This window comes from Daphnia magna, linkage group LG5, assembly GCF_020631705.1.
Source record: "Daphnia magna isolate NIES linkage group LG5, ASM2063170v1.1, whole genome shotgun sequence".
In the NCBI taxonomy this organism is placed as follows: Eukaryota; Metazoa; Arthropoda; class Branchiopoda; order Diplostraca; family Daphniidae; genus Daphnia; species Daphnia magna.
Window position 1 is genome coordinate 11,612,354 of NC_059186.1, and position 17,026 is coordinate 11,629,379.

Below are 17,026 nucleotides of genomic sequence, written 5' to 3' on the forward strand. Positions count from 1 at the left end.
TTTATTCTATTTATTTATTGTATCTATCCATATCCATTTAGGTTTTTGATTTCATCTTGCTTTCCCCTACGCCTTTTTGAGGCACAAGCAGGTGATCTCCACGTGACTAGATGGCGCTGATAGTGGTTATCCAAAAGACAAAACAAACAAATGCAAGTTTTTTTACTTTGCCACGACTGAAATTATCTGTTTCAATATAACGCAATGGATTTGTTTAATGTGACACCGAGTACAGCAAGTAATTCGGCATTGACTGTTCCTACTTATGTTGATGCATCCACTGGGATGACACCCAACGAAGTGAAACATGGAGTAGACGAAACTCAAGGCCAACTTACCACGGCCTCGATTGCTGTACAAATTCTGAATATTGAAAGCAGGCTAAGCAATGAACTGAATCGGCTGTTGTTTAGTCCTCCTGTGGCGTATGTGTACAATCCATTGAATTATGCATGGGAAACACATTCCCTATTTGTTTCTAAGTTCGGCAATACCAAAAAACAAATTCTTTTTGTGGGTATGAATCCAGGGCCTTGGGGAATGGTCCAAACTGGGGTAATTATGTTTTCTTGTTACAATTCAATTTGTAAGTATCATTTGATGATTGCCTCATTCTATCACACACAATCCAACTGTAGTTGCATTCATCATTTTACATTCTCTATTATTTGGCCTGAGACTAGTAACTCTATCATGACTGTATTTCGTGATCAGATTCCATTTGGAGCTGCAAGATTGGTTCAAGATTGGCTCGGAATTGTCGGAACAGTTGGTCATCCGCCTATAGAGCATCCTCAGCGGAAGGTCCAAGGCTTTCAATGTCCACGTACCGAGGTTAGCGGCCAACGCTTTTGGGGTTTCTTCCGAGACATCTGCATTACTCCAGAAAACATGTTCAAAAACTGTTTTGTTTACAGCTACTGTCCACTGAGCTTCATGCACACGAGTGGCCGCAATATCACTCCTCCTGAATTAAAAGTACTATAATCATACATTAGCACGCCCTTGTGGGTATTGAATTGCTACACCAATGGTTTGTTGCATTTACTTTAAGTCGTCGGACCGCCAAGCAATTATGGAATTATGTGACTCATCACTTGGCGAGATCATCACTGTTCTGAAAGTGGATATCGTTATTGGTATCGGGAAGTTTGCTGAGTATCGTGTACGGGAGACAGTTAAGAAGCACTCCCTAAACGTAACGGTATGAAATTTTTACCTGTGGAAGAAAAATGTCACATAATAATGATAAACGCTTATAAATAGATTGGTTGCATTCTACATCCCAGTCCCATCAATCCTTCGGCCAACAAGGGCTGGAAGGAAGCTGTACTAAAATCCATGCAAGAAATGAATATTCTCCACATTGTTCGCGGAGATCAGCTGCATCAATGTACCTAATCAATCATATTAACCCCAAGTCAACTGTTACAAACTTAATTGACAAGGTGCAGTATTGTTGTGAATTTTTTAAATTTTAAAGAACTCAAAAGCCATTTTTAAAATGCTAAAAAACTAAATAACCAAGCCATAAAGATATTCGTCAAAGAATTTTGTTCTATTGTTGTTATCTCATTTAACATTGTAAAAGTTAACATTTCTAGTTTATTTACATTTTTGATCTCAGTGTGGAAATGAATATACATCTCAACTGATACGCTAACACATCCTGCTTCCATCCTTAACAATAATTGAGATGTAACTCAATCCCCGAACAACGAGGTGGGTCTCACATGTGTCGTTTGGCGAGTTTCCTTTGCATTTTTACGCCGAAAATCGACTAGAATGTTGGCAATCTAGCATTCTAACTTTATTCCTACCCTTGGCAACCTATAAAGTACTGCATAGCACCTACAGATAGAGTCAGACTACTGCACAACGAAAGCCTACAGAATCCGTACAAAAGACTCATTTTCCTTTTACTGACACTCTGACGAAGAGAGTAATAGAAACCAAAATAATGTTAATTTCCGCCACCCACAAAAATTAAGCTGGTTTGGCATTGGTCAATGAACAATTTTGAAATAATAATGTGTTGTCTGATTGATCATCGCCTAGCGCACGTCAGCTGCAATGGCGATTCGTAGTTCAAGGAAAACGAAGAAAAAGAAAGTTCGTTCGATTGAATCCTACTCAATTCCAGTATGAGCTAGCAAAGTTTTTCCCTCCCTTATTCGGTTCAATTTACAGTTTGAAAAAAGAAAAAAAAAGACTAAAAATAACAATAGCAATCGAGGAAGCCATTTCTGGTTTCAACCGCCATATTCTTTCGACTCGCTCCCTCGTTAGTGCGCTTTATCAAATGTCTTCGAAGCTGTTCTTCCCAACATCCAGGGTAATGTTTTGTAGGAATTATTTGAAGGTTGCTCTTATCAGAGGATTTAGAACTGGCAAGAGGATATTTTCACAGTGCTAATGGCTATAGTTTCAAGTCCGAAAGGGGAGGGAGGTCAAAGGCGTCAAAACACACATGTAGCCTATTTCCTTGATAAGATGACTCCTTGATTCCCGAAAAAACAAGCGGTTTCAATTAACAGGCCGAATGTATATTCCCATGGAGCCTTACCACGCGATGAAAATATCCTCGACGTTTTGCTTTTGTAATAATAGCAGTATCAGCCAAATGCCGAGTGGACAAACATAGACTAATCTTTGGATGGTACGCTTTGCTTGAGATACAACGACACCGTCAAGCCTAAACAAAACGGAGGCTCTTTTTATTGCGTCGTATTTCAGTGCATCAAAATTCAAACAACGCACTCATCAAGTCGCCGTGCACTTTCACTAATTATAAATTCAAATTAAGTTTCCAGGAATTCCAGACGAAAAACTTGACAACCAGTCCTAGTCCTATAGGCTCCATCTCCCTCTCCTCTCATCAAGTCGAGACTCCAGACGACAGCAGAGCAGACGAGAGAGACAATTTCGCTTCCATATATATCGAGTAGGGGGACATCTGTTTGGCTCGCAGTATCGAAACTTTCTTCGCGCAGAGCGCATCAGCAGACGAGGCAGTTAGCGGTTTAGCGCACTAAGCAAAAGGTTTCATTTGGATATACTTATACGTTACATAGATATTTAATATTTTTCATATATCATGTTATGTAACTAGCACTTTGGCTATGTTTTTTCGATTGAATTTATTTAGATCGATTCGTTGTTTTTTGCCGTCTAACTTTTACCGTCCTAGTTCAGTGTGTTTTTTCTCTTCGTCGCGTGACAACATGAGCATGAAGAAGAAAGTCTGCGTTGTGGGATCAGGAAATTGGTATTTCATTTTCTTGACTATTTAAAGTCTTTAATCTATTACTTTATTTACTGTACAAATTTCATTTTAGTTTTATATATATGCTAAATTCAACTTTCACTGGTTTATAAGTTTTATCTCAACAGCAGCATAGATCAGCTCTCTCCTGATATAAAAATAGATCATAATTTAGAAAGCCCATTGGCTGAAGGTGACCCTTAGCCTACATTTCTTTTGTTGTTTTCCTTTTATTATCTTTGAAAATACATTTTACTATCTGACCAAACATAGTGTTAGGCTTGCCTGTCTAAAGCTCTGCCTTAATATGTTCTTTGTAGGGGATCAACCATTGCAAAGATCATTGGCCACAATGTTGTGAAGCACAGCGGCCAGTTTGAAAGCCAAGTGTCCATGTGGGTCTTTGAAGAAATTATCAATGGACGAAAGCTGACTGAAATTATCAATGAAACACATGAAAATGTGAAATACTTGCCCAACCATAAACTACCTGAGAATGTTGTAAGGTCATTATAAGTGTAGAACATTTGTGAAGAAAGTTATAGATATTATGTTTCTATTAATTAGATTGCAGTCCCTGATGTAGTTGAAGCAGCCAAAGAAGCTGATATTTTGATCTTTGTTATCCCTCATCAATTTATCACAAGAATTTGTGACCAACTAGTTGGGAAGATCAAGGCTAATGCTTTTGGACTGTCCTTAATCAAAGTAAAATTATTTGTGTATATTACTTAGAGGTAAACAAAATATTTTTTTCTCCCTATAACCTTAGGGTTTTTTGCCAGTCCCAGGAGGTGGCATTGAGTTGGTTTCACATGCCATTCAGGAAAAGCTTAACATCCCTATATCTGTTTTAATGGGCGCCAATCTTGCCCCAGAAGTAGCAGACGAAAAATTTTGTGAGACAACCATTGGAGCTGCATCGCAAGAGGAGGGAAACGTTTTGCGCGACATCATTCAAACTCACTACTTCAGAGTGGTGGTTGTGAATGACGTTGAAGCAGTTGAAATGTGCGGTGCTTTGAAGGTAACACATTGCTATGAAAGGCGGAGTTGGTTGATATCTAAAATTCAAATTTTGAGCTTTAGAACATCGTGGCTTGTGGTGCCGGATTCGTTGATGGTTTGGGCTACGGTGACAACACGAAGGCAGCGGTCATTCGTTTGGGTTTGATGGAGATGATAAAATTCGCGGAACTTTTCTACCCAGGTTCCAAACTATCAACGTTCTTTGAAAGCTGTGGAGTCGCAGATTTGATCACAACTTGTTACGGTGGACGTAACCGACGTGTTTCAGAGGCATTTGTGAAGTCCAAGAAGGTAGCTGAGTTTCACCGAACGGAAGTTTAGATTTTCTAAAAGACATTAAGCCTGCATTTGCAATGTCATTTAAGTGAAATGGAATTAAGACAATTAAGCCGATGTTATGACTATTCAGAGCATTGCTGAACTGGAGAAAGAAATGCTCAATGGTCAACAGCTTCAGGGACCCGCGACTGCAGAGGAGGTGAACTTTATGCTGAAAAGTAAAGGCATTGAGGACAAGTATGTGAACGTTTTCGAATGTGTGTTGGGGAAACAGATAATTAATTAGTCGGTTTTATTCTCAGATTCCCTCTCTTCACAGCTATTCATCGAATTTGCTTAGGCGAACTCGCTCCGGAGCAGATGATCGATTGCATTCGCAACCATCCGGAACACATGTGAGTGGTGGAATGCGATTGCGTGTTCAGATCGGTCTGCACTATGTGGTTGTCATAGAATGTAGCACAAGATTTTTTTGTCTGCCGGTGGATCATCTCTGTGTACAGGGAATTCCTTTCCCCCTAGCTAGTGTTTGTTGACTAACCTTCTTTTCAAAGTGCTTCTTAAGTAGTAGCCCACATTATTGTCCGCCTGTTCATTTGTGGCCTCTCCCCAGTGGAAAAAGGGTTTGTGTGGTTCTATTCGCACGCTGTTTACTGCCCCAGTAATCAGTCTGCATAGTAGTATGATTAGAACTAAAAATCCTTAACAAAAGCGAATGTAGTATCACGTATGACACTTTTGCAACGAAAACTTCTTTATTTTCATCTTTTTGTGTCGACAGGGCCGATTCGCGAGCCAAGCTTTAAGCAATCTCCCACCCCACCACCTTACACTTTGCTGGTCCTCTCTTTGATTCTAGCCACATTGTATTTTCTCTCGTGTGTGCCTGATTTTCTCACTCCAACTTACCAAAGTTTCTACACCTCCTAGCAACGTGAACAATTCTACCGTTTACCGAGCTGGGAATAAAATTATTAAAATATGTATCGGGGTTTCCTGTTAAGTAGGCTACCGTATGGTGCGTCACTATGGTTTATTACTTTTGTTGTCTATCCGTCTATCGTTGTTGATTAATTTGTTGTCAACTTTGGAAATACATTACTTGGCAATGCTGCTTGTGTGTTCATGGCGTCGGCTGCAATTCAAGTGTCAAATGTGCCCGATGAAACTCAATTTCCTCATTCAACGAACACCGAAACGTAAGCTAATTGCTCGATTGTTTTATAATTGAAATATTCTACTAATGCATTGCCAGTGAATTTTTTTTCATTTGGGTTGCGTATTTATCGATTACTGAAAACTAACCAAGACATCTCGCACGTCAAGCGTTAAAACCACATTTTCCTTGAAACAAATAATGTTCCCCTGTGAGAGTGAATCAACACCCTTGTAATTTGTTCAAGTCTAGCTGCGAGAGTTGATAGAGTGCATTATGGAAATGCTACCCTGGCCTGGATGGGTAGTTGTGTGTAAGGGAGACCTTGCCCCCGTTGAGGTGACAGCACGCTGGACTGCTGGTACCACTTGTTAACTAGCTTTTCAATGTCATTCAGCTCGAGAAGATAATGTTGTAATTACTATCTAAGAAACATGTGGTTTGAATGTTAAATCAACAGAGTGTGAATGAACACATTTTAGTCATTTTAACCATATAGAAAATTTGTAATCATTCTTTTGACAGTAGGTATTAATTAAAATTAATAGAAAAATAAAGGTGTTTGTTCTAGTGAGAATATTTTCCTTAAAACTGTGGTGCTCAGACTACAACCAAATAGTTGACTTCTTATTGAACAAAATTTCAAGTAGCAGTTATTACTTTTCATTTATTAAATCGTTTTCCCACGTTATGTTCCATAGGGTCTCGGTTATCAAAATTTCCTTTTGAGTCCTCCCCACCTTGTTTAGCTGTATGAGAGTAAACGCGACGTGAACTAATGTGATAAGAACCGATAATGACGTATTGTTTGTTTACGTGCCTTTCCGTTTTTGTAGAAAGTTTTTTTTTTTTATTACCTGGGAAAAAAAAATTTAAAGCGAAATCAGGCGTGAGATGGAACAGGTACCAGCGAATCAGAAGCCGGTTAGATTTCTCTCTCTAGTGTATATGAAGATGGATGGCGCATTTGATTGAGCCAATGGTTTAAGTGGGGACAGCCGTGAGAGTAGTAGAAAAAGTGTGCCTGTAGCATTTATCTGTTGTCGGATACATTGTGAAGAAATTATGTTGGCCAATCTCATCACGACCATCTGGCGTTGTCTAGCCGACCTATATTCTTACAATCAAGCGTCTTGTTCTTGTTGTTGGGCGGTCTTAGTGTTATGAACGAGTTGCTCTCATACGGCCAGCAAAAGGCAACAGACCACAACAGATGCTTCTTCCTAGCTCCTCTCGGCATAATAATGGAAAGCTAACGCGCAAGATGTTGACTTGACTCGCTTTTGAATTTACGATCAGATGCTGCCGGCCGGTTCTCGGTTCATTCGTCAAAACGTTTACGCAACAAACACGCATTTCCATACTTATGTAAACTAAGAATGTTGAAAGATCGTGTATCGGCCCGTTATCTCTGGCACGCACGTCTCACAATTCCCTTACATACTGGTGTCATATCAGCTGAGCAGTAGGGAACGGAAGAAGTGGGGGGTGGGGGCTGAGTTTATTCTTGCACCATAGCTGTGAAAATTGCTCCCAATTTTGAAGAACTACAGACATTTCGAGGTAAACAGTTTGGGTTGTGGGTAATACCAACTCCTGCATTTTTGTAAAGCAATCCTGTTTTGTATTCATGACACTCCGTATTGAACGTAGAGAAAAGGGCGTTTTTATCCACCCTTTGGTTTTTGGGGCGTTTAGACTGTATAGCGTACTACTATATTAGCTACAGTGGTAGCAGCCATACCCGTCAGTTGGCTCTGCGCCTCCATCGTTCACTGGTCTACAGTTTTGAGCTCTCCCCCCCGTCCCTGTTTTTTGGTTATTTTTTGCTATCGTGCTGGGATATTTATCAAGTTCTACGTGACTTAGAAGCAGAAACAATACGCGCTTGATGTAATGTTAATTGAAAGCTGAAAGGTACGTTCATCATCTCTTCTTTTACAACTTCCACGTCGTTGGTTTCGATGGGTGTGTGCCTGTGAATGGATGTAAATAATACTTATTCGGGGCGAGGTCTTCCGGATGCTGCGCATTAGGATCCATTGGAAAAGATTGACGAGTTCCGGGGGGGAGGGCCGTTCTTTGGGCTTAATGAAAAGAGATCTGCCAAATGAATGGCGACGTTTTACACCCCACTCCACCTTGCGTTATTAGTGTCAAAGTGCCAAAAAAAGATTGTTGGTGGCTAGCAAAGTCGTCCTGCTGGTTTTGGTTAGTCAAATTTGTTGGGTACGATTCCGGGATCCCAGATGTTTGCGTCAAAGAGCCGTTGCAGTTTTGTTCACATACTTTTGGCTTTTGCATTTATGTCCTGGGTCATCGACGCCATCTGGTCACCACGGCTGACTAACCTACATAGCTCTGAAACTATGCAGTAATGTTGATGTCTAATACGCACACAGTGCCTTTATTTGCTAATTCCTCCGTTGTTGCCGGTAGCGGAGAAAATTCACTCACCCCCCTGGCGTCGTGGATCTGTTTTGGTCTATCTTTTCCTTCCCCGTCTATTTTTAAAAATTTCTCTGTACCGGTACTGGAAAGCGCAATGCGGGGGGAAAACAAAAAGCTAATGAAAATCACCAAATACATTTGGTGGACCGAATTTCAGACGGAAAAGGAAATTGATTTACCGTTACGTGTTTTTATGTGAATTCATCTGATGGCACTTGGCAATGCCGCGCGCATTTTGGGAAAATTCCGTCGTGATAAAAAGAAAAAAAAAAAGAAACCAATGAGGCGTAAACATTCCGTGTTTGTGCATTAGCGAGATAGCGGGGGCTTGGTCTGCAATGGCTTGGACCTTGATTTCAAAATGTAGTCCACAGAGTCCACTCGCCTTGATTTCGAGGTCTCGTCGTTATCCCATGCAAAACGATAGATCTATTGAGTCGCCCAATTTTTTAATGGTGTAAAGCCCAAAGTAGAGACAATATCATTCCGTTTTCTTTCGCCGTTGAGAGGTTGCATGAAAGCGGAGGAGTCACCGTGAGAGCGGGACGTCAAGCAAAGCGCGGACAGTGAACCCACTGTAGCGTTTTGCGTTTCTTGATTCTCTTTTTCTTTTTCCGTTTCTTTTTTTTTTTTTTGTGTAGACGTCCTTCACGAGAGGAAGTCAGGCGTTGCAAGAGTCACACCCTTTATACTCAGTGTTTTTTAACTTTAGTCATTCGCCTGGTTTGCGTGGTGCCGCTATAAATAATTATTGAATACGTGTTCCAACATTAAAATTTACGTGAACAATCCTTTCCGCTACCATGCACCACGCCAGGACCCCATTTCTACCTCTTACCGCCTATGTTTTTTTTAAAATTTACTTTCAATCCATTCTTGATGGCAATAGCCTTTCTTTTTAACGTTTATTCAGTATATACCGGGCACCGCAGGAAGACTTGTGATGCGGTGCGTCCGGCGACGCACGCGTGCTTAGCCGCAGGTATAGAATGGATCATTAGCATGTTTGACGATTGCGTCCTTGGGACTGTCTAGCCCGCCGATGGCCATAACTTAGCCTATCCTCGTTATTGTGGAAAAGGATTCCATTGAAGTGGAAATTGTTTCAATTTTCAACAATACAGGAACCGAACTAGTTTGCTACAATAACGTTTTTTTTACGACGGTCAAAATAACGAGTTCGACATCTTCCAGGTTATTTTCTCTCTGCCTCTCTTTTTCCTGTTTTCTCTCTTTTATCTCCCTCCCACCCGCTTTGAACAGTAATAATAAAAAATAGCCGTGGACACGTCTGACAAGGAGAAGTTGTACGTGCGTACTTAAAAAAAAAAAAAAAAAGTGTCGACAAATTTCGTTTCTTTGAAAGCCACCCGGGGAAGCTTTATTTATTCCACTTGGTTAGCCGTGTTAACTCAAGCGGAGAATCTCATTACGATGTAGGTCTCGGTCGAGCATCGACATAAAGCAGATACAGTTGTTGGAACCTAATTTTCCGGTTCCCGAAAAGTGGTTTGTTTTCTATTTAATCAATCTTTGCTTGTCTCTATCCAGCAGGAGATCCACCATTATCAGTCAAGTCGTCGACGAAGCCATGACGAATACATCGCAGGTGAGTCAAAGAACCATTGAAGTAGAACATGTGGCAATGACGAAGCGGTGTTTTTTGTTTTCTTTCGAATCAACAGCTGTCGTTCCGGGGCGTTAGGGCTTCCAAATTTCGCCACGTCTACGGTCAGACTGCGCGTAAAGACAAGTGTTATGAGAACGTGAAAATCACCAAAGACGCCCACGATTCCAATTGCTGCGCCGCTAATCCGAAATTCTTGGCCATCATTACGGAAGTGGCCGGAGGTGGAGCCTTTATCGTTTTGCCGCTAGAAAAAACGGGCCGCTTGGATCTTAACGTTGGCAAAGTGACAGGTCACGCCGGACCTGTCCTCGACATCAAATGGAATCCGTTTAACGACAATGTTATCGCTTCAGCATCTGAAGATTGTACCGTCAAACTGTGGCACATACCCGATGGTGGATTCACGGAAAATGTCCAGCAATGGCTAGTGGAACTCCGTGGCCACAAGCGGCGCTGCACCTACATCGAGTGGCATCCAACGGCGGATAATGTCCTCCTCAGCGCCGGTTCGGATCACCTGATTTTCGTCTGGAACGTTGGCACGAGTACGCCTATCAACATAATCAAGTGTCATCCGGATGTCATCTATTCCATGTCGTTCAACCGCGACGGCTCTCTACTGGCCACCACCTGCAAAGACAAGCAGTTACGCATCTTGGATCCGAGAACAGGTCGGGTGATTAAGGAGGGCATCTGCCACGTCGGCAGTAAATCCAGCAAAGTGGTCTACTTGGGAGACACGGGTCGGCTCTTCACAACAGGATTTTCTCGCCAATCGGATCGCCAATACGCTTTATGGTCGCAAGACGATCTGAGCACGCCCCTGCGCTGTGAAATGATCGATTCTTCGTCGGGGATTTTGATTCCTTATTATGATCCGGATACTCGGATGATATACGTAGCCGGCAAAGGCGACGGAAACATTCGCTACTATGAAATAGTAGACGAGGAGCCGTGGATCCATTATTTGACGCAATTCCTATCCGGTTCGCCACAGCGCGGCCTTGGCTACATGCCGAAACGGGGCGTTCAAACGCAACTCTGTGAGACATTTCGCTTCTATAAATTGCATGCCACCCGAGGGTTATGCGAGCCCATCAGTATGATTGTACCGCGCAAAAGCGAGACTTACCAAGACGACCTCTATCCTGACACGGCAGCGCCCACTCCTGCCCTCACGGCTGAAGAATGGATTAAAGGCATCAATCGCGACCCGGTTCTCATGTCTATGAAAACAGGATCGGTCCTACGTAAGTTAACTGTAGAACAAAGAAACAAAAACAAAAAAAAAAAAAAAGAAAAGAGAAAGAGAGAGAGAGAAAGTATGCATTACGTGGTATTGACTATTTTCTACAAAATTTATACTTGTGTGTCGGGAATAGCGCATGCAGTCAGGACATTCAAGCCGGTTCGCTACGATCCGGTGGAGCGCAAACTGCAGACTTCGGACAAAAATAATGACAAGAAGTTTGCTTTCATCACGCAAGAAACGGTCGTCGACTATCGACCTGTGGAGGTGAGTTATTTTGTTTTATCGAGATAGCGTGATTTGCTCTAATTCGTAGGTTTCCGCCCACGATTTTCTCCCCTCGTAAAACTTGTTTGTTTACTTATCCTTATTTTTTAAATCATAGTCATCAGTATTATACCCTTTTCTTTTGGATGATTCATTTCGTTCCCTATTCGTGCCCATCTACTGATAAAGACAAGCGGGCTCACGTGAAATAACATTGACATTTTCTTTGACATTGACTGATATATTTTACCAAACGCTCCCTCTTTGTCTCTGTGTGCCACCGCCAAAACAAACACAAAAAAAAAATAAGCGCGCAGAATCTGGTTTCCACGACATGAATCCGTCGACGGACGAGGATGAAATGGCCTCGTCCGATTCGCACGAAAATGACGAGGACGACGACGACGAGGATGATAGTGATCCGACGGCTCAACGCGAGAGGATCCGTCGAAATCACGTCTGGGCCATCATCAGCTTGCTGGAAGAGCAGGCCAAAGGACCCTATCATTTGATGGTATCTGCCCGCAGTGAAAATGATTGGGAAGCGTTCGCGGTGTTGGCAAAATAAAAACAAACAAAACAACCTTATCCGGTGGCGTCACGCACAACCTTTTAACTCGTTATTGAATTTGTTTTGTCAAGGGTGTGACGAACGGGAATGGGGTTTAATTGAACATGGTCTTCCCATAACCTCAAATCCTACACATGGCTTCTCAACATCCCCCTCCACTGAAAGTTTTCACGGCCTCTTTGTTTCCTTAATGCCTCACAAACATTCCTGACTCCCCTTCGTTCGTTCCTCAATCAGTGAAATAATACGGTCAGGTGCTTACGAGTCTCCAGATTGGGTTTTTTTTTTTTTTAAACGAAAGAAAAGAAAGAAAAAACTCGCACCGTTGAATCTTTAAGTGTATATTTCATTTAAAACCATGAAATATCTGAAACGCATGACGGTTACCCTATCTGGAGGCACTCATCACGTTCCGTCTGCTGCTGTTTCTCTTGTTGCTTATGTTTCGAACATGTGCGTGGGTCGTTGCGGTTAAGTTGGGCAAACCGGAGGGTGAGTTGTTATTTCACTCTCCGAGAAAATGGCTCTCCCTTGACTTGTGGTTTATTTTTAAAAATTCTGTCTCTTTTTCTGTCTCTCTTCCCCTGGCTACGGGTTTTTTTTTTTTTTACCCTCCTCAAAGACGCATGGAAGCATCCTATTTTTAGGAAAATGGTTTTATGAGTAAAACAAAAAAGCCAGAAATTCATTCGACCCTCTTCTGTTGTGTGCAGATGCGAGCAGCAGACGCCAAGGCGGCAAAGACCTCTTGCAATTTGGGCACAAAGTTCCAACAAACTCAACAAATGTGGTCACGACCGACGCGCTCCATGACTCAGGTAATTTTGCTTAATTCAATGTAATTTATTTCAGTTCTAAAAATGTTTCTCGTCTCTATTTAGTTGAACATGGTCTCGCCTACTAATGGAATTCACAAAGCCAATAGCATCGGTATTGGGAGCATTGGGAGCATTGGGGCGACGAACCAGCGTGCTATTTCCGGAAGTGCTTTCATAACATCGGAGAAAGCTATCGAAATCATCGACGCTCCTCTTCAAGGAACTGAAGTATTATTTATTTACTCTTTCTTTTCTTTTTTGTCGATTCTAAATGACATACTACTTTTCAATAAAAACAGTTAAGGCGGGCATACGATGCCCAGGGAGAAGAAATCCGGCGCTTGAAGCAGCAACTGGTACTCAAAGACCGTCGCATACACGAGCTGGAGGAGCAACTTCAGCGCTTCAAAATGTCTTTTATCACCGATTCAACAGCGTGATTGCAGCTGGCAAGCATCACGTCCTTGCCTACGAATTGCGGAAGAAACGACTGATAGAAGAAGTCCCGTCACTTTTGTGATCGGTGTAAATATTAATAGAGTCTGTCAGCAGACGTTTTATTTTCGTTTAAAACTTGTGTTTCTGACTATTGGCGATAATGCTTCACTTGTGAAGAGAGCGATGAAGTAGGTTCAACTGGCCAATGTCTCGCTTATCTATTCAATCTAGAAGTGTTTGCTGGTCGAATGCCAGTTCGTGCGTTTGCTGCTTTCCCTTCTTTTTTTATTATTATAATAATTTTTTTTTTTTTTCCTTATTTTTTCTTTGAGTATATTTTTTTATGTTCTGCCTCACCGGAATTGACTCGGAACTTTTTCATTTGCCCGAAACCGTTAAAGAAGTTTTTTTTTTTTTTTCCTTTCCATTTTGTTCTCCATTTGCTCTGCCTCGCCTGGCTAGGATTGTGTAAAAAAAAAAAATGTTTTTTTTCTTTCTTTCTTATAAATATATACATATGACAACATAAATCATTCTATCGACTTAGAATGACGACTCGTCTCTTTAGAATTTCTCAACCAATTTTAAGGCATCCTTCCAAAATTCCAAACTTTTATAGACTGTTCGTCAAGCTGTCAGTAGTGTTTAGTTGGTTGTTTCTGATGTGACGCCGTGAGATTTCAAGAAGCTACATTTTTTTTTTAACTGCTGGCTGCCGACTTTTATCCCATCAGCTGATTGTGTAACGCATGCTGCTTCATGCTTTATTCTTATCCGCTTGGGCATGCAGCTGTGATTTTGGATGCGGTTGCGTCCGTTATTCCGCTAGGAGGTGACTTTGTAGTATTTAAATGACACTTAAAAACAGGTATTGGCGATAAAAATCACAGCAGCTTTTCAGTTCCCACATGGTACGTCGCGTATACCCACATCGAATGATGGACACAACAATCATTCTGTCCAGTTATTGAGAGTTTCACTCGCCCCAACTTGCATAAGTAACACGACTTTATAAAAAATGACTGCTTCTTAACCATTGTTAATATTTGGAGTCACCTTGTCTTCTGCAGCACGTTTGCATTAGAAAGTTTAGGGGTTACACAATTGTGACTTTTCATGGACAATTCATTTCGAAAAACTTGTAATAAATATGGAAATTTTGCGCTATGCGATTTGTGTGGAATCATTCCGGGCGTTTGCCTGTCGTGTAAACTTTCTGCCGTTTCGTCACCATCGACATTCTTGGTGAATGCCAAAACTTTCCATAGGCCAGCAACGATGTATACCTTGTCCCCATTTGACCACCATTTTTTAAACCGTGAATTGATGGATAGTATGAGTCTAGGCAGGGAGAAATGAATTCCGTGTTTTTTTTTTACATGCTAGAAATTTTTGGTCCATTCCCGAGCCACTAATAGCGCTGTTACGCGGTGTCCAGTGAATCGAGAAGCTGAGAACGTTTCAGAACAAGAAATTGAGGTAGTCAAAAGCACAATAGTAGCTCTCAGTATGCTAGATGTAACACCGTTAAATTGTATTTTTAGAAAATGTAAATAGTTTTCTTATTTTTAACTTCCAGTATTCTAAACGTTTTTAGATCGCTTTTTCACTCGCGTTTAGTTGTATAAATTAACTTCGTACCTACTAATTTTGGAAGTTTGGCAACTCGAGTCTTTTCATCTGCGTGTCAGAGTTATTCACGAAAAAGAGAAAAACTATAAGCTACACTGGCTATGGTTATTTATTTGTTCAAAGTTGAGACTCATCACATGGTAGATGTTGGACGTACGAGCATTAGTTAAATAGAAACACCCTTAATGATTACATGTTTTGTTTACGACAATAGCTTAGTATCAGTAGTGAGAGGAGGATCCGTAGGCTGACTGATGGTAGGATGGTTGATAAGATTGTTGGTAGGCTGGTTGGTAGGAAACTTGGTAGGCTGGTTGGTAAGATGGTTGGTAGGATGGCTGGTAGGATGGCTGGTAGGATGGCTGGTAGGATGGCTGGTAGTATGATTGGTATGCTGGTTGGTAGGATGGTTGATAAGATGGTTGATAAGATGGTTGATAAGATGGTTGGTAAGATTGGCGGTATCCAGATTGGCCGTATCCACCGTGGCCGTATCCACCGTGGCCGTATCCGCTGCTATAACCTGGAATTGCAGGATAAAAAAAAGCCAATGTTCGTGTTAGATGTTTTATATACTTGCTAAAGAGGTACAAACATGTTAGCAAAACAATTTGTACCTCCATAACTGGCTGGTTGGTAATAGGATTGTGCATATCTACCTTGGCCGTATCCGCTGTTGTATCCACCGCTATAACCTGGGGTAACGACATAATACTTTTGTCATTCGCTGTCTTTTTTATACGATCGCGTATTTTTCTATTAAGCATTTAAATACCTCCATAGCTGCCATAGCCCCGCTTCTTCGACTCCGAGACATCCAAGTCCGCGTTGGAAGCTTCTTTGGCGTAAGCCACAACGACCAAAGCTACAAGGATCAAAGCGAGCTAACGAATCACCACAGAGTGGTTGGTAAGAACATTGGTTATAAATTAAGCTTCATTTGAAAAGATTAGTAAGAAATAGATTTAATATTACTTTGAAGGAATCCATTGTTGTTACTTGGGATGACTGAACTTGATGGTGTACAAGAAGACCGGTCTTGCAGAGTTGACTTTTAGAAGTGTTGTGACTTGGATCTCTTCAGGGTTCCTTTTTATACAAGAGTTTTCGCCCATATGTTTTTTAAGCAAGAAAACTAATATGAAACTGTTATTTTTTTACACAAAAACTTTCGAGGACAAGTGAAAGGATATTTTTTTGTTTGCCTCAAATTGCACACATTCTAGTAACCAACTCTTCTGGACTGCTTTGGAGGTTTCAGTCAAATTCCGCAAAAAATGGCTTTCGCTACAGTTGATTTACAGTATATCGTACAATAGAATTAGGACTATGGGTTGTGGCTGGTACGAACCGCCGCGGCCAATGACTTTCGTTTATTGCACAGCCTCATTATTCACCGTGAAAAAAAAAATTGTGGCTCATTTGCGCTCCCAGCAAAACAATCGGAACAGTTACACTGGCTAGGGAATGAAGGCTGTGGTTCTCTGTCTATTTTGAGACGACCACTAGTCATTCAAGGCAGAGAATCGTATTAAATATTTCATAGTACTGTCCCAATTTTATTCAATAACCTATGTCTCCACATTAAGCTAATGAAATTAAACGAAATGGTGAACATGGTAAAGTAGGAGTGAGAAACTAGGTGCACAGAATATACGTATTTTCCCCATTGAAATGAATCGTGACGCAGGCTTTTGTACGTTGTACGCAATCATCAGGTGTGTTAACTGCAATTTTTTACGGCTTTCCACAGGTTTTGGTATTGTTTCATCGGAGTGCCATTCTTTGAATTCTATGTCACCACTTATATGTTTCAGTGTGGCACCTTTAGGCATCGTTATTAAGGCGCCTTTCACACGTATCCCAGTGCACATTTAAAAAACTATAAGTTCAGTGAGAAACAAAACTTTTTCTTCGTGAAACTCTTTCAATTCTGTATCAAAATCATGTATTTTGGGGAAATCTAAAATTTAGCAAAATATGAAAAAGGGGGAAGGCTATAGACCTTAAGCGGATGCTGAGTTGCACCATCTCGGAATTCAGCCCAATCCCATCTGGTGTTTAAGTCCAATTAGGGCTCGGCCCCGATTACCCGAGAAACAGCTTACTACCGGAAGATACTGGCGCAAAGCAAAAAAAAAACTTAAAAAAGCTAATTTTCTGTGTGTCGCGCATCCCACTTTTTCATTTTTGGCCAAATTTCAAATTTTGCTTAAAATACATGATTTCGATTCAGAATTA

The 17,026-nt window shown here is 41.2% G+C and overlaps 4 protein-coding genes and 2 long non-coding RNA genes across 15 annotated transcripts; 3 read left to right on the forward strand and 3 right to left on the reverse strand.

Moving 5' to 3' along the window:
• The first annotated feature begins 204 nt into the window (after positions 1 to 204).
• On the forward strand, positions 205 to 1,663 carry LOC116922578 (single-strand selective monofunctional uracil DNA glycosylase). The gene is made up of 4 exons (XM_032928957.2): positions 205 to 555; positions 715 to 978; positions 1,055 to 1,204; positions 1,267 to 1,663. Exons 1-4 carry the CDS (start codon positions 205 to 207, stop codon positions 1,399 to 1,401), a joined length of 900 nt encoding a protein of 299 aa, XP_032784848.2. The 3' UTR covers positions 1,402 to 1,663.
• Positions 684 to 2,702, reverse strand: LOC116922579. Its single transcript, XR_004394098.2, has 3 exons — positions 2,567 to 2,702; positions 1,049 to 1,219; positions 684 to 981 (listed from the first exon to the last, which is right to left on the reverse strand). It is a non-coding gene; the product is annotated as an uncharacterized LOC116922579 (long non-coding RNA).
• A 197-nt stretch (positions 2,703 to 2,899) lies between these two features.
• LOC116922577 (glycerol-3-phosphate dehydrogenase [NAD(+)], cytoplasmic) lies at positions 2,900 to 5,687 on the forward strand. Its single transcript, XM_032928956.2, has 9 exons — positions 2,900 to 3,042; positions 3,149 to 3,268; positions 3,586 to 3,766; positions 3,833 to 3,973; positions 4,038 to 4,292; positions 4,355 to 4,585; positions 4,704 to 4,810; positions 4,876 to 4,968; positions 5,355 to 5,687. The coding sequence occupies exons 2-9, from the start codon at positions 3,225 to 3,227 to the stop codon at positions 5,377 to 5,379; spliced, it is 1,077 nt and encodes a 358-aa protein (XP_032784847.2). The 5' UTR covers positions 2,900 to 3,042; positions 3,149 to 3,224; the 3' UTR covers positions 5,380 to 5,687.
• A 6-nt stretch (positions 5,688 to 5,693) lies between these two features.
• On the forward strand, positions 5,694 to 13,683 carry LOC116922574 (coronin-2B). Of its 9 annotated transcripts, none has more exons than XM_045174033.1 (8): positions 5,694 to 5,772; positions 9,732 to 9,789; positions 9,866 to 11,060; positions 11,193 to 11,326; positions 11,637 to 11,840; positions 12,611 to 12,715; positions 12,779 to 12,943; positions 13,015 to 13,683. In XM_045174033.1, exons 1-8 carry the CDS (start codon positions 5,699 to 5,701, stop codon positions 13,153 to 13,155), a joined length of 2,076 nt encoding a protein of 691 aa, XP_045029968.1. In that variant the 5' UTR covers positions 5,694 to 5,698; the 3' UTR covers positions 13,156 to 13,683. The 9 variants fall into 9 exon arrangements, with proteins under 9 accessions (XP_045029968.1, XP_045029970.1, XP_045029969.1 ...); XM_045174035.1 differs by having other exon boundaries at positions 11,202 to 11,326; XM_045174034.1 differs by having other exon boundaries at positions 9,735 to 9,789.
• LOC116922581 lies at positions 6,377 to 7,128 on the reverse strand. Its single transcript, XR_004394099.2, has 2 exons — positions 6,587 to 7,128; positions 6,377 to 6,504 (listed from the first exon to the last, which is right to left on the reverse strand). It is a non-coding gene; the product is annotated as an uncharacterized LOC116922581 (long non-coding RNA).
• A 1,193-nt stretch (positions 13,684 to 14,876) lies between the features above and the next one.
• LOC116922582 (protein suex-1) lies at positions 14,877 to 15,917 on the reverse strand. Of its 2 annotated transcripts, none has more exons than XM_045173555.1 (4): positions 15,761 to 15,917; positions 15,561 to 15,669; positions 15,445 to 15,480; positions 14,877 to 15,308 (listed from the first exon to the last, which is right to left on the reverse strand). In XM_045173555.1, exons 1-4 carry the CDS (start codon positions 15,773 to 15,775, stop codon positions 15,007 to 15,009), a joined length of 462 nt encoding a protein of 153 aa, XP_045029490.1. In that variant the 5' UTR covers positions 15,776 to 15,917; the 3' UTR covers positions 14,877 to 15,006. The 2 variants fall into 2 exon arrangements, with proteins under 2 accessions (XP_045029490.1, XP_032784849.1); XM_032928958.2 differs by having other exon boundaries at positions 15,403 to 15,480.
• Between the last annotated feature and the right edge of the window lie 1,109 nt (positions 15,918 to 17,026).

Bases quoted from the DNA above. Each gene is read 5' to 3' on its own strand.
- LOC116922578 (XM_032928957.2), top strand. From the start codon at position 205: ATGGATTTGTTTAATGTGACACCGAGTACAGCAAGTAATTCGGCATTG. The intron at 556-714 runs GTAATTATGTTT...TTTCGTGATCAG, and splicing joins GGGGAATGGTCCAAACTGGG to ATTCCATTTGGAGCTGCAAG. The intron at 979-1,054 runs GTACTATAATCA...ATTTACTTTAAG, and splicing joins TCACTCCTCCTGAATTAAAA to TCGTCGGACCGCCAAGCAAT.
- LOC116922577 (XM_032928956.2), top strand. From the start codon at position 3,225: ATGAGCATGAAGAAGAAAGTCTGCGTTGTGGGATCAGGAAATTG. The intron at 4,811-4,875 runs GTATGTGAACGT...TTTTATTCTCAG, and splicing joins AGTAAAGGCATTGAGGACAA to ATTCCCTCTCTTCACAGCTA. The intron at 4,969-5,354 runs GTGAGTGGTGGA...TTGTGTCGACAG, and splicing joins CGCAACCATCCGGAACACAT to GGCCGATTCGCGAGCCAAGC.
- LOC116922574 (XM_045174033.1), top strand. From the start codon at position 5,699: ATGGCGTCGGCTGCAATTCAAGTGTCAAATGTGCCCGATGAAACTCAA. The intron at 9,790-9,865 runs GTGAGTCAAAGA...TCGAATCAACAG, and splicing joins CCATGACGAATACATCGCAG to CTGTCGTTCCGGGGCGTTAG. The intron at 11,061-11,192 runs GTAAGTTAACTG...TGTCGGGAATAG, and splicing joins GAAAACAGGATCGGTCCTAC to CGCATGCAGTCAGGACATTC.
- LOC116922582 (XM_032928958.2), bottom strand. The intron at 15,481-15,560 runs GTATTTAAATGC...TCGTTACCCCAG, and splicing joins GGGCTATGGCAGCTATGGAG to GTTATAGCGGTGGATACAAC. The intron at 15,309-15,402 runs GTACAAATTGTT...CTGCAATTCCAG, and splicing joins CCAACCAGCCAGTTATGGAG to GTTATAGCAGCGGATACGGC.